This window comes from Salvelinus fontinalis, chromosome 40, assembly GCF_029448725.1.
Source record: "Salvelinus fontinalis isolate EN_2023a chromosome 40, ASM2944872v1, whole genome shotgun sequence".
NCBI classification, from domain to species: Eukaryota; Metazoa; Chordata; class Actinopteri; order Salmoniformes; family Salmonidae; genus Salvelinus; species Salvelinus fontinalis.
This window is the reverse complement of record NC_074704.1, coordinates 1,001,264-1,017,186: the sequence shown is the minus strand read 5'-3', so window position 1 is coordinate 1,017,186 and position 15,923 is coordinate 1,001,264. Positions and strand designations below refer to the sequence as shown.

The 15,923-nt window shown below is 40.6% G+C and overlaps 2 protein-coding genes across 2 annotated transcripts in view; one reads left to right on the top strand and one right to left on the bottom strand.

The window, feature by feature from the left end:
- LOC129839544 (zinc finger protein 239-like) overlaps nt 1-15,923 on the top strand; it is a 126,626-nt gene that overhangs the window by 53,905 nt on the left and 56,798 nt on the right. The window lies entirely within an intron of this gene.
- On the bottom strand, nt 3,623-15,411 carry LOC129839543 (zinc finger protein 501-like). Its single transcript, XM_055907059.1, has 2 exons — nt 14,783-15,411; nt 3,623-6,298 (listed from the first exon to the last, which is right to left on the bottom strand). The coding sequence occupies exons 1-2, from the start codon at nt 15,186-15,188 to the stop codon at nt 5,244-5,246; spliced, it is 1,461 nt and encodes a 486-aa protein (XP_055763034.1). The 5' UTR covers nt 15,189-15,411; the 3' UTR covers nt 3,623-5,243.

The window sequence follows — 15,923 nt, the reverse complement described above, 5'->3', positions numbered from 1 at the left end:
ATCGGCAGATTTAGACAGTCAATTGAAACAGAGAGTCAAGTCATTTATTGCATTTTCCGTGGCAATTGACGAGAGCACTGACATCACAGACGTGGCCCAACTGGCCATATTTATTCGAGGAGTTGATGAGACATTGACTGTTACTGAAGAGTTTCTTGAGTTGGTGCCAATGATGGACACCACAACAGCCGAGGACATTTTCGGCTCTGTCGTTGCTGCATTGGACAGAGTTGGAGTGGACTGGTCCCGCGCTGTCAGCCTGGCTACAGACGGCGCGCCATCCATGGTCGGAAAGAAAGCAGGTGTCGCGACAAAGTTCAAAGACAAAGTACAAGCCCTTAATGGAGGAGATCGTTTCTGGACATTTCACTGTATTTTGCACCAGGAGGCATTGTGTTGCAAGTCGCTGAAAATGGACCACGTCATGGAGGTGGTTGTTCGCACTGTAAATTTCATCCGGTCCAGAGGTCTGAACCATCTTCAGTTTGACAAACTTCTCAGCGACAGCAACATTACCCACAGCCTGCCATACCACACTGAAGTGAGATGGTTAAGCCGAGGCGCTGTGCTGAGGCATTTCTTTGATCTACGAGAGGAAATCGGACAGTTCATGGAGAAAAAAGGAAAACCGGTGTTGGAATTACAATCTCAGGAATGGCTACGGGACCTTGCATTCTTGGTTGATATTACTGAACACTTGAACAATCGGAACAAAATGTTGCAAGGCCGCAAAAAAGTTGTCACACAGTTTTCTGACAACATACATGCATTTAAGTTGAAGCTGACTTTGTGGGAGATGCAACTGGCAAATGGCAACCCTGCTCATTTCCCCTGTCTGAGAGATGTGTGTGTGACCAGACCTGATGAGGACATGAAACGGTACAAAGACAAAATTGCAGGACTACTGCGGGAGTTTGAGAAACGTTTTCAGGTATTTGGTGAACTTGAGACAGAATTTTCAGTTTTTCGCTCACCTTTCACAGTTAAAGCTTCTGATCTGCCGGTCGAAATTCAGCTAGAGATAATTGATTTGCAGTGTGATGCAGATTTGAAGGGCAAATTTGCCTCTGTAGGTCTGGACAGATTTTATCAGTATCTACTACCAGGGTACCCCAAATTAACAGCCCTGGCTGCTAAAATTTTGTGCATGTTTGGGACAACCTACCTTTGTGAACAAATTTTCTCAGTGATGAATATCAATAAAACAAAAATGCGTTCAAGGCTCACAAACAAGCACTTAAATGACATTCTGAAAGTGACAGCTAGTCAGGACATGACACCTGGTGTTGATGCACTTGTACAGGCCAAAAGATGCCAAGTTTCAGGAACAAATACAAGTCCAGACTAGACTAACACCTTTAAAATGCTGCCTTAGATACTGTTTGCATTGAAAGAATACAGCTCTGTGAAGATGAATCCTTACTGTGGTGATTTAAAAAATGTGCACTTTAATGTTAGTCAGCAGCTTCAAAACAAAAGTTGTGTGATGGAATTCTTCTGTTCATACAACTCCATAAATTTTCAGTATGTATTGTATGTGTATGTATGTTTCATGTATGAAGTTTACAGATTTACAGGACAGGCGAACACTTTCTTCATTACACATTTAAAATCACTCTCCTTAGTTTGTAAGGTGTACGCAGGGATTACATTTAGATTTTATATGCGTATGTGTAAGTGGTTTAAAAATTCCTTTCTTTAAAAGTCTCATTTAATCTTAAAGTGCATTACTATATTTTTCAGTACCAATTAAAGTTTTGTGCCTTTGTACAATCAGTGGGATCAGTTGCAATGCATATTTGTGAATGATAAAAGTAAATTGCACATTTGTCTAAGGAAATATGAGGTGTTTCATGAAATGTTTTGTAAAAGGATAGTTCATTAAATTTCAATATTTTCCTAATGTTCTTGTGCTTCTTTACACCAAAACAAAGGAAAGACATGATATTTTGGTTATTTATAGCAGAGTATGGTATAATTTTAATGGTCCGGCCCACTTGACATCTCCCTAGGCCGTATGTGGCCCACGATGCGAAATGAGTTTGACACCCCTGGTTTAGACCCTTTCTTCTTTAAGGTTGCTGCCCCTATCATCACCAAGCCTGTCTCTGACCTTTTTACCCCTCTCTCCTCTCTGGGGAGGTTCCCATTGCTTGGAAGGCCGCTACGGCGCGTCCTTTATTTAAAGGGGGAGATCAAGCTGATCCTAACTGTTACAGGCCTATTTCTAATTTCTAATTTGCCCTGTTTATCAAAAGTGTTGGAACAACTTGTCAATAATCAACTGACTGGCTTTCTTGATGTCTATAGTTACTCTCTGGTATGGAATCTGGTTTCCTCTCAGGTTATGGATGTGTCACTACAACCTTAAAGGTTCTAAATGATGTCACCATTGCCCTTGACACTAAGCATTATTGTGCTGCTATTTTTATTGGCTTGGCCAAAGCTTTTGATACGGTAGACCATTCCATTCTTGTGGGCCGGCTAAGGAGTATTGGTGTCTCTGAGGGGTCTTTGGCCTGGTTTTCCAACTACCTCTCTCAAAGAGTGCAGTGTATAAAGTCAGAAAACCTGCTGTCTCAGCCACTGCCTGTCACCAAGGGAGTACCCCAAGGCTCAATCCTAAACCCCACACTCTTCTCAACTTACATCAACAAACAATGCTAGATTACGGAGACATCATTTATCGATCGTCAGGTAATCGTCAGCTCTTGAGCATGGTAAACAGTGTTAAAACCCTTTACAATGAAGATCTGTGAATTAATTTGTATTTTTACAAATTATCTTTGAAAGACAGGGTCCTGAAAAAGGGACATTTCTTTTTTTTCTGAGTTTAATAAGCAAAAAAGTGTTAATACAAATCTAAATATATTTTATATTTGAGATTCTTCAAAGTAGCCACCCTTTGCACAATCTTAGCTTGTGGAGGATTCCCCAGTAGCTTGTGGAGGATTCCTCGGTAGCTTGTGGAGGATTCCCCAATAGCTTGTGGATGATTCCCCAATAGCTTGTGGATGATTTCCCAATAGCTTGTGGAGGATTCCCCAGTAGCTTGTGGAGGATTCCCCAGTAGCTTGTGGAGGATTCCCCAGTAGCTTGTGGAGGATTCCCCAGTAGCTTGTGGAGGATTCCCCAGTAGCTTGTGGAGGATTCCCCAGTAGCTTGTGGAGGATTCCCCAGTAGCTTGTGGAGTATTCCCCAATAGCTTCTCTTCTCTCCCTCTGTCTCTCTCTATTGTCGAGAACTTTTCTGTAATTCAATATGATTTTTGTTTGTCTATTACCTATGTTTACAACAAGCAATGGGAAGATATCAGAACAGGGCCGTTGTCTTTGTCTACATGTTTATCTATGTTTACAACAAGCAATGGGAAGATATCAGAACAGAAACATTGGGGAATAATAACATATTGTACGGGATACATTTGTACTGTCGTGAATCCGTCTCTATAGTAACGCAAGGTCTCTTTCATCATCATGTGAAACGTCAATTACTATGGAAATGCTGGGATGTGTTTTTCTATGAAAATTATGTTTAATGATGTTGATACGACAAAGATTACAATCATCATCCTGAATATTAAGGCTATACTCCATGCTACACACACAGACACTCAACCATGCAAACTGGATGGGTTATTCTTTATTTAGACATCACACATTATAGTCTTACTCTAATCCAGACATCGTACACACTAAATCACATCCAGTATCATACACATCAACCTACACAGATCTACTACACGCAATATCTTGACTCAATTTTCTAACATCTGTGGCACAGGCATACAAAACCAAACAATTGTTGCTCGAACCTGTTTCTTGAATTCTAAACATCAGACATTTGAAATCTCTATTTTTGACCGTCAAAATACCTCTTATGGCAGTAACTTTACAAGCAATAATTATGGTAAATTTTGACTGAGAATAGTATATAGTTACAGTAAGGGCTAAAATAAGTATAGCCAGTTATAATTGTAACGGCTTAAGAGATTATAGGAAAATATCAGTCTTTATGCGGCTGAAAGAAAAGGAATATAACATATACTACTTACAGGAAACTCAATCTACATCCTTAGATGAAGTTGCGTGGAAAAAAGGAATGGGGTGGTGAAATAATGTTCTGTCATGGACAAAGGAACTCAAAAGGTGTGATGATATTAATTAACAAAAATGCCAATCCAAACGGGCAAACAGTCAGGAATTATTCGCAAGGAAGGTGGATCCTTTTGAATATAAAAAGTGATTGGAAAAACAGATTTGGCTCATTAATCTTTATGGTCCAAATCACGATGATCCACACTTCTTAAAAAATATTTATACCAATTTATTGAACTTACATGCAACAAACGATCCAATCATTATGGTAGGACACTATAACACAGTGTTAAGTAGCTCAATTGACCATAAAGGAAATCACTCTACAAACTATCATCACCGTGCCCTTACGGAGATCACAAATATTATGGACTCATTAGAAATAGGGGAAATTTAGAGACTAAAAACCCCTGACCTAGTGAGAGATTTATGGAGGAGACTCTACAAACTATCATCAATGAAGAAGAAATCACAAATATTATGGGCACATTTGACATAGTGGATATTTGGAGATTATAAAACCCTGACCTATTGCGATACACATGGAGGAGACTCTACAAACTATCATCAATGAAGAAGAAATCACAAATATTATGGACTCATTAGAAATAGTGGATATTTGGAGATTATAAACCCCTGACCTATTGCGATACACATGGAGACTTAATCAAGCTAGTCGTCATCGAGAATGCTGCAGTAATTTCGGATCACACATTAGGAATGTGACAAAACATAGCTTTTTACCACCTGAGGAACATTGCCAAGGTGCGGCCTTTTCTTTCTTAGGCTGATACAGAGAGACTCATCCATGTTTTTATTACAAGCAGTCTTGACTACTGTAATGCTCTCCTGTCTGGTCTACCCAAGAAAGCCATTGGTCAACTGTAAAACATACAGAATGTTGCAGCACGGGTACTGACCAAGACCAGTCAATCTTTTGTTTTTTATCCTCTTGTGTTTGTTGTGTAGTAAACGTTTCAGTTTTTGTTTTCATAGTTTTTTCCCCGTGAAGCTCATTGTGTTCCATGTCTGAAATGTGCTGAATAAATACCGCTTGGTTTGATTTGATGTGAATTTAGGTAATGTGATTGGGAAAATATAGTTCCACAATTGGAAGAGGTTCTCTAACTGCGTACAATTCTTTCCTCACTGGGACCAATTGTGTGATTTTTTCCCCTTGGTGTGTAATTGTGTGTTTTCTTCCCCTGTGTGTTTCCTTTTATGTAATTTTAGGTCATGTGATCGTGAATATCTCTTTCCACACAGGGCGCAATGGTAAAGCTTCTCCCCTGTGTGTGTCCTCTCATGCTCCTTCATGTTATCTAACGACCTAAAGAATTTTCCACAATGGGAACAGGGGTAAGGCTTCTCTCCAGAGTGTATTTTCTTATGTTTGTTCAGGTTCCCTAAATACAAAAAACACTTTCCACACTGGGAGCAACTATGTGGTTTTTCTCCTGTGTGTGTCAGCTCATGCGATTTTAGGTCATGTGATCGTAAAAAACTATTTCCACATTGAGAGCAATGGTAAGATTTCTCCCTTGTGTGTCCCTTCTGGTGCTTTTTTAGGTCCGATGATGTTGAAAATATCTTTCCACAATTGGAGCAGTGGTAAGGCTTTTCTCCTGTGTGTGTCCTCTGATGCTTTTTAAGGTTTGGTGATCTTGAAAATCTCTCTCCGCACTGGGAGCAGTGGTAAGGCTTTTCTCCTGTGTGTTTCCTCTCATGCTCTTTTAGGTTCCCTAACTTGGTAAAATCCTTTCCACAAAGAGAGCAATGGTAAGGTTTCTCACCTGTGTGTGTCCTTTCATGCGCTTTCAGGTTATCTGAAGACCTAAAATTCTTTCCACAATGGGAACAGGGGTAAGGCTTCTCTCCAGAGTGTATTCTCATATGTTTGTTCAGGTTCCCTAAATGGGAAAAAAGCTTTCCACACTGTGAGCAATTGTGTGGTTTTTCCCCTGTGTGTGTCCTCTCATGTGATTTCAGGTCATGTGCTCGTGAGAATTTATTTCCACACTGGGAGCATTGGAAGGGCTTTTCTCCTGTGTGTTTCCTTTCATGCTCTTTCAGCTTCCATAACCACTTAAAACTCATATTACACTGGGAGCAGTGGTGTCGCATCGCTGGCTTGGGCATCTCAGTGTCTGGTTCCCCTGAAGGACTCTTTCTGCTGTCAGATTGAGAGTCTGGTCTCTCTCCTGCCAAAGACAAAAGGAGTATTTAGTTAAACAGAGAGACCTGAATGAAACCTCCATTATAAAACTGTTTTCCTATGAGGGTTAATCCAGACTAGAGCCCTCATTATGAAACACAACATTTGGACCCTGAATGCTGATTGGTTGATAGCTGTTAGTTATTCACGTTAATCCCGGGTAATGCCTGTTAACCTCTCTAGGGGGTGTCACCTGGCCAACATCCAGTGAAATTGCAGAGCGCCAAATTCATAAACAGAAATACTCATTATAAAAATTCATAAAACATACAAGTGTTATACATCAGATTAACTTCTTGTTAACTTCTTATGGCCGGGGGCAGTATTGAGTAGCTTGGATGAATAAGGTGCCCAGAGTAAACTGCCTGCTACTCAGGCCCAGTTGCTAATACAGTGGGGGGGAAAAGTATTTAGTCGGCCACCAATTGTGCCAGTTCTCCCACTTAACAAGATGAGAGAGGCCTGTAATTGTCATCATAGGTACATTTCAACTATGACAGACGAAATGAGAAAAAGAAATCCAGAAAATCACATCGTAGGATTTTTAATGAATTTATTTGCAAATTGTGGGAGAAATTGCACAATTGGTGGCTGACTAAATACTTTTTTGCCCCACTGTATATGCATATTATTAGTATATTTGGATAGAAAACACTCTGAAGTTTTCTAAAACTGTTTGAATGATGTCTGTGAGTATAACAGAACTCATATGGCAGGCAAAAACCTGAGAAAAAAATCCAACTAGGAAGTGGGAAATCTGAGGTTTGTAGATTTTCAACTCATCGCCTATCGAATATACAGTGAGATATTGGTCATATTGCACTTCCTAAGGCTTCCACTAGATGTCAAGAGTCTTTAGAACCTTGATTGATGCTTATACTGTGAATGAGGGGGGAATGAGGGCTCTTTGAGTCAGGGCTCTGGCAGAGTGCCATGAGCTGACGCGCATTCACGTGAGAGTTAGCTTGCGTTACATTGCATTTCTGAAGACAAAGGAATTCTCCGGTTGGAACATTATTGAAGATTTATGTTAAAAACATCCTAAAGATTGATTCTATACTTCGTTTGACATGTTTCTACGAAATGTAATATGACTTTTTGCCTGAACTTTCGCATGGACTTGCCCGCACGTCGTGAGTTTGGATTGTGTACTGAACGCGCAAACAAAAAGGGGGTATTTGGACATTATTGATGGACTTTATGAAACATATCAAACATTTATTGTGGAACTGGGATTCCTGGGAGTGCATTCTGATGAAGATCATCAAAGGTAAGTGAATATTTATAATTTATAATAATATTTATAATTCTATTCTGACATCTGTTGACTCCACAACATGGCGGACATCTTCATGGCTTGTTTGGGCTCTGAGCGCTGTACTCAGATTATAGCATGGTGTGCTTTTTCCGTAAAGTTTTTTTGAAATCTGACACAGCGGTTGCATTAAGGAGAGGTTTATCTAAAGTTCCATGTATAATACTTGTATCTTTTATCAATGTTTATTATGAGTATTTCTGTAAATTGATGTCTGCAAAATCACTGTATGTTTTGGAGGCAAAACATTACACGCCAATGTAAACTGAGATTTTTGGATATAAATATGAACTTTATCGAACCAAACATACATGTATTGTTAACATGAAGTCCTATGAGTGTCATCTGATGAAGATCATCAAAGGTTAGTGATTCATTTTCTCTTTCTGCTTTTTGTGACTCCTCTCTTTGGCTGGAAAAATGGCTGCGTTTTTCTGTGAATAGGTGCTGACCTAACATAATGATATGTTGTGCTTTTCGTCGTAAAGCCTTTTTGAAATCGGACACTGTGGTGGGATTAACAACAAGTTTATCTTTAAAATGGTGTAAAATACTTGTATGTCTGAGGAATTTTAATTATGAGATTTCTTTTGTTATGAATTTTGGCGCCCTGCACTTTCACTGGCTGTTGTCATATCGATCCCGTTAACGGGATCCCAGCCATAAGAAGTTTTAACCCCTTATATACCATTCTAGCCCCTTCTTAACCCCTTATTTACCATTTTTGCCCCATCTTAACCACCCTAGCCCCTTAAGTACCAACATAGCCCCTTCTTAGCCCCTTATGTAACTTTTCTAGTAGCAAACCAACAATTCGCCACTAGGTGTCATTATAGTAATTAAAGAGATTACACAAATATATAAACATCTTCCATACATTGCTGTTTAATAATGAGGCACCAAAATAAGTTCTAAACATATTTTCTTTTACATACAAAATGTGTAACAATTGCCGAGGCTGGAGAGGCAAATAGCAAGATTTTTACAAATCCCTTCTTTTGTAAACCAAATGCTAGGCTGTAAGCATGGGGTAATAATGTCTGTCTAAATGAGTCTTTCTAGTGGAGATTAGTTGATGAATTGCCTGGCTGGGCTGTGGGACAGTGGAGATTAGTTTATAAATGGCCTGGCTGGGCTGTGGGACAGTGGAGATTAGTTTATAAATGGCCTGGCTGGGTTGTGGGACAGTGGAGATTAGTTTATAAATGGCCTGGCTGGGCTGTGGGACAGTGGAGATTAGTTTATGAATTGCCTGGCAGGGCTGTGGGACAGTGGACAATAGTTTATGAATTGCCTGGCTGGGCTGTGGGACAGTGGAGATTAGTTGATACATTGTCTGGCAGGGCTGTGGGACAGTGGATGTGTAGGAATGATTCAAATGGAACTGTTAACCTCACTAGGGTAGGGGGCAGCTTTCGGAATTTTGGATGAAAAGCGTGCCCAAAGTAAACTGCCTGCTCCTCAGGCCCAGAAGCTAGGATATGCATATAATTGGTAGATTTGGATAGAAAACACTCTAAAGTTTCCAAAACTGTTAAAATAATGAGTGTAATGTGAGTATAACAGAACTGATATGTCAGGGGAAAACCTGAGGAAAATCCATCCAGGAGGTGCTATTATTTTGAAATGGCTGTTATTCCATTGAAAGCCTATCCACCATACAAAGAATTATGACCCAGTTCACGATCCCTATGGCTTCCACTACATGTGGCCAGTCTTTAGGCATTGTTTCAGGCTTTTACTCTGAAAAATGAGGGAGAAACACGACTTTCAATGAGAGGCACAGTGTAAATTTCCAGACATGAGTCCTGCGCGTTCCTTTTCTATTGACGAAGCTATTGTCCGTTTGAAATATGATCGATTATTTATGACAAAAACAACCCGAGGATTGATTATAAACATCATTTGACATGTTTCTATGAACTTTTATGGTACTTTTTAGATTTTTCGTCTGCCTGCTGTGACCGCGCTTTGTTCCAATGGATTACTGAAAACGCACCAACAAAACTGAGGTTTTTAAATATAAAGAGGGACTTTATCGAACAAAACGAACATTTATTGTGTAACATGGAGTCTTGGGAGTGCAACCATATGAAGATCATCAAAGGTAGGTGATACATTTTATCGCTAATTCTGACTTTTGTTACTCCTCTTCTTGGCTGGTTACTGTTTGTAATGATTTGTCTGCTGGGCTCTGTTCTCAGTTAATCACATGGTTTGCTTTCGACGTAAAGTCTTTTTGAAATCTGCCACCGTGGTTGGATTAAGATGGGGCTAGAATGGTACACAAAGGGTTAAGATAGGGCTAGAGTGGTACATAAGGGGTTAAGATGGGGTTAGAACGGTACATAAGGGGTTAAGATGGGGCTAGAATGGTACATAAGGGGTTAAGATGGGGTTAGAACGGTACATAAGGGGTTTAGATCAGGTTAGAACGGTACATAAGAGGTTAAGATGGGGTTAGAACGGTACATAAGGGGTTAAGATGGGGCTAGAACGGTACATAAGGGGTTTAGATCAGGTTAGAACGGTACATAAGAGGTTAAGATGGGGTTAGAACGGTACATAAGGGGTTAAGATGGGGCTAGAACGGTACATAAGGGGTTAAGATGGGGTTAGAACAGTACATAAGGGGTTAAGATGGGGTTAGAACGGTACATAAGGGGTTAAGATGGGGTTAGAATGGTACATAAGGGGTTAAGATGGGGCTAGAACGGTACATAAGGGGTTAAGATGGGGTTAGAACGGTACATAAGGGGTTAAGATGGGATTAGAACGGTACATAAGGGGTTAAGATGGTGTTAGAACGGTACATAAGGGGTTAAGATGGTGTTAGAACGGTACATAAGGGGTTAAGATGGGGTTAGAATGGTACATAAGGGGTTAAGATGGGGCTAGAACGGTACATAAGGGGTTAAGATGGGGTTAGAACGGTACATAAGGGGTTAAGATGGGGCTAGAACGGTACATAAGGGTTACCCCCTTATGTACCGTTCTAGCCCCATCTTAACCCCTTATGTACCGTTCTAACCCCATCTTAACCCCTTATGTACCGTTCTAACCCCATCTTAACCCCTTATGTACCGTTCTAACCCCATCTTAACCCAGGAGATTACACCACTAAACACCACTGAAGTCAGTTTACCTGATAAATGCACCCCTTATGTACCGTTCTAACCCCATCTTAGCCCCTTATGTACCATTCTAACCCCATCTTAACCCCTTATGTACCGTTCTAACCCCATCTTAACCCCTTATGTACCATTCTAACCCCATCTTAACCCCTTATGTACCATTCTAACCCCATCTTAACCCCTTATGTACCATTCTAGCCCCATCTTAACCCCTTGTGTACCATTCTAACCCCATTTTACCAACAATATAAATTGGAACCTGTTTTACCATCATTATCAACTGGGACCGGTCTGTGTTTACCATCATTATCAACTCGAACCGGTCTGTGTTTACCATCATTACCAACGGGGACCGGTCTGTGTTTACCATCAACTGGGACCGGTCTGTGTTTACCATCATTATCAACCGGGACCGGTCTGTGTTTACCATCATTATCAACTGGGACCGGTCTGTGTTTACCATCATTATCAACTGGGACCGGTCTGTGTTTACCATCATTATCAACTGGGACCGGTCTGTGTTTACCATCATTATCAACTGGGACCGGTCTGTGTTTACCATCATTATCAACTGGGACCGGTCTGTGTTTACATCATTATCAACTGGGACCGGTCTGTGTTTACCATCATTATCAACTGGGACCGGTCTGTGTTTACACATCATTATCAACTGGGACCGGTCTGTGTTTACCATCATTATCAACTGGGACCGGTCTGTGTTTACCATCATTATCAACTGGGACCGGTCTGTGTTTACCATCATTATCAACTGGGACCGGTCTGTGTTTACCATCATTATCAACCGGGACCGGTCTGTGTTTACCATCATTATCAACTGGGACCGGTCTGTGTTTACCATCATTATCAACTGGGACCGGTCTGTGTTTACCATCATTATCAACTGGGACCGGTCTGTGTTTACCATCATTATCAACTGGGACCGGTCTGTGTTTACCATCATTATCAACTGGGACCGGTCTGTGTTTACTATCAACTGGGACCGGTCTGTGTTTACCATCATTATCAACTGGGACCGGTCTGTGTTTACCATCATTATCAACCGGGACCGGTCTGTGTTTACCATCATTATCATCTTGGGCCGGTCTGTGTTTACCATCATTACCAACTGGGACCGGTCTGTGTTTACCATCATTATCAACTGGGACCGGTCTGTGTTTACCATCATTATCAACCGGGTCCAATCTGTGTTTACCATCATTATCAACTGGGACCGGTCTGTGTTCACCATCATTACCAACTGGGTCCGGTCTGTGTTTACCATCATTATCATCTTGGACCGGTCTGTGTTTACCATCATTATCAACTGGGACCGGTCTGTGTTTACCATCATTATCATCTGGGACCGGTCTGTGTTTACCATCATTATCAACGGGGACCGGTCTGTGTTTACCATCATTACCAACTGGGTCCGGTCTGTGTTTACCATCATTATCATCTTGGACCGGTCTGTGTTTACCATCATTATTAACTGGGACCGGTCTGTGTTTACCATCATTATCATCTGGGACCGGTCTGTGTTTACCATCATTATCAACGGGGACCGGTCTGTGTTTACCATCATTATCAACTGGGACCGGTCTGTGTTTACCATCATTATCAACGGGGACCGGTCTGTGTTTACCATCATTATCAACTGGGACCGATCTGTGTTTACCATCATTATCAACTGGGATTGGTCTGTGTTTTACCATCATTATCAACTGGGACCGGTCTGTGTTTACTATCATTACCAACTGGGACCGGTCTGTGTTTACTATCATTACCAACTGGGACCGGTCTGTGTTTACCATCATTATCAACTGGGACCGGTCTGTGTTTACCATCATTATCAACTGGGACCGGTCTGTGTTTACTATCATTATCAACTGGGACCGGTCTGTGTTTACTATCATTATCAACCGGGACCGGTCTGTGTTTACCATCATTATCAACTGGGACCGGTCTGTGTTTACTATCATTATCAACTGGGACCGGTCTGTGTTTACCATCATTATCAACTGGGACCGGTCTGTGTTTACCATCATTATCAACTGGGACCGGTCTGTGTTTACCATCATTATCAACTGGGACCGGTCTGTGTTTACTATCATTATCAACTGGGACCGGTCTGTGTTTACTATCATTATCAACCGGGACCGGTCTGTGTTTACCATCATTATCAACTGGGACCGGTCTGTGTTTACTATCATTATCAACTGGGACCGGTCTGTGTTTACCATCATTATCAACTGGGACCGGTCTGTGTTTACCATCATTATCAACTGGGACCGGTCTGTGTTTACTATCATTACCAACTGGGACCGGTCTGTGTTTACTATCATTATCAACCGGGACCGGTCTGTGTTTACTATCATTATCAACCGGGACCGGTCTGTGTTTACCAGGATACATTGCTTTCTTTAACTGCGAGATAAACCTTTAAGTATCATTTTTTTTATTTTGTTCAACCAATAAAATATATCTTAGACATTTTCTTGGACACATGGAGACGTGTTGTCATGGAAACATGTTGAAACACTCCTTGTAAAGGTCTAAAGGAAGTGGCTAATTAGAATATTGGGACGTCGTTTGAAGCCACTACAGAAACAATGTTGACATTTTGAAACGTGACCTCCGCCCTGCCGTAGGGAACGAACGTGACCGGCTGAGACAACATTTTCTAAACCAGTCTGGTGAAATCAAGCATCACCACTATTAGGAATATATTATTATATTACACAAAATAAATATCAATAGAAAAACAGTCTAACTAATACAATACATCTAGTTTGTTTAGTTTCATTCCAGCTGCAGAGGTTGATGTGACTATTAGCTTTAGTTGGCTAGCTAGCAAGGGAGAACAATGTTCGCCAGCCTGCATAGCAACCATTTATTTTTTGAATGAACAACCAGTGTGATTGGCTAGAAACTATAGAATGAACAACCAGTGTGATTGGCTAGAAACTATAGAATGAACAACCAGTGTGATTGGCTAGAAACTATAGAATGAACAACCAGTGTGATTGGCTAGAAACTATAGAATGAACAACCAGTATGATTGGCTAGAAACTATAGAATGAACAACCAGTGTGATTGGCTAGAAACTATAGAATGAACAACAAGTGTGATTGGCTAGAAACTATAGAATGAACAACAAGTGTGATTGGCTAGAAACTATAGAATGAACAACCAGTATGATTGGCTAGAAACTATGCCAAAAGAATGAACAACCAGTGTTTTTTGTCTCTTAACCTCAGAAATAGAACTAACAACTGGTTAGAGCCACTTTGATATCAGAAAAAACATTTATTTGTATATATTTTGGTTGTTGTTGAATAGAATGTATTTAAAGTATATAGAATTAATATATAACTGCTTATTGTGTATAACATTGAATGGAAACAGAATATCCCTTTATTTGTCATGACTGACTTCAAGCATTTTATTATTTATATTGTCACATAGCAATAACCCCCACCTGTGAGGTCTAAGTCCATAAAATGGACTGCTCTCAACAGCCTCTTTCCACATGCTACCAACCCAACAGATGAGTCTTCCAGTGGAGGCTCCTCGGGGGTCGGTAGGGGACTAAAACTAGTCCTTGTGCATAGAGTTGTATGTGTTGCTAAGCTTTGAAATCAATGGTTTCTGTAAGATTGATGCACGGGTGCGTCAAAATACCATTAAAGGATTTTAAATAACATGTGGTAATTATTTTTTAATACATTTTATCTAGATCAAAATTATCCTTCCTTGTCTTGATTCTGTCCTCTTCATCATTTGAAGTCACACATTAGTTGATTTTTGCTTTTATGTGATGTCAAGCAAAGCACTACAGAAAGAGATATTCAGATGTTTACAAATGTTAACGTTTTGTTGGCCGCCCCCATCTCTTTGTAGTTTTAACAATTCCTACAGCACAGAACTACTAAAGTGTAGAACTTCAGTAGAATTCCCCTTTAAAATCACACATCGGTTCAACAACTGCAGAGTTTGTACCCCTGGTTGAGATATTACTCACTGCTGTTAATCAGATCTCCTGTCTCCTCCTCTTCTTCTTCTTCCAATGTGACAGTAATCTCCCCCACTTCCTTCATTCCAAAAATGTCTTCCTCTTCTTTCACTGTGACAGTCATCTCCCCCACCTCTTCTTTTACCTCCCCCTCTTCTTTTACTGTAACATCCTCTTCCACTCTCAACGCTTCTTCACCATCTGTCAATTTAACTTCTAACTCTTCTTCTTTCACTGTAACAGCCTCGCCCTTTACTTCTTTTTTTACTGTGACATCCTCTTCTTCCTTCTCCTCTTTCATGACAATGTTCAGCCCAAGAGTTTCTTTCTCCTTCCAGCAGATCCCATCTTTAGAAGGTGAGGAGTCGTTTACTGAGCTCATGGTTGGGATGTTAGCTAAATAGCTAGTTAGCATTAGTGACTAGACTAGCACTACTGCTAATTTACTCAGCCAGTTAGCTAACAACAACGTACATATTACATTAAATTGGGTAACTAACTAGTAGATACGACAAGTGTGTTTAAAACACTGTGGCTAATATATCCCGAAAACGTGTAAAGAGCTGCAATGCTTTCGGCTATGTTGGCTAAAAGCTACGGAGCTGGATAACTCGCCGTTGTTGAAGAAGCGTCCCGTCCATTAGATTATACGTCACACTGGCAGCATTGACTGAAACAGGCACATCTCTGTCTGCTGGGTGAGGAGGGTAACAAAGTCAATGGACATTTTTATTTTATTTTGAGACAAAAAGTAGATTTTTCATTTATTTCATAATATAAGAGAAGCATGTGTTGATTAGTGACTATATTTAATGAGTGAGCATTTTAAACACCCTACCATACTACTGTACATCTGCATTCAGGAAATCAATCAAACAAACAGATAATATCCCAATAAGGAAGCTAGGTCCAAACTCCTCCTACACGGTGTAACAGTACTGAGTAGGTCCAAACTGCTCCTACACGGTGTAACAGTACTGGGTAGGTCCAAACTGCTCCTACACGGTGTAACAGTACTGAGTAGGTCCAAACTGCTCCTACACGGTGTAACAGTACTGAGTAGGTCCAAACTGCTCCTACACGGTGTAACAGTACTGGGTAGGTCCAAACTGCTCCTACACGGTCTAACAGTTCTGAGTAGGTCCAAACT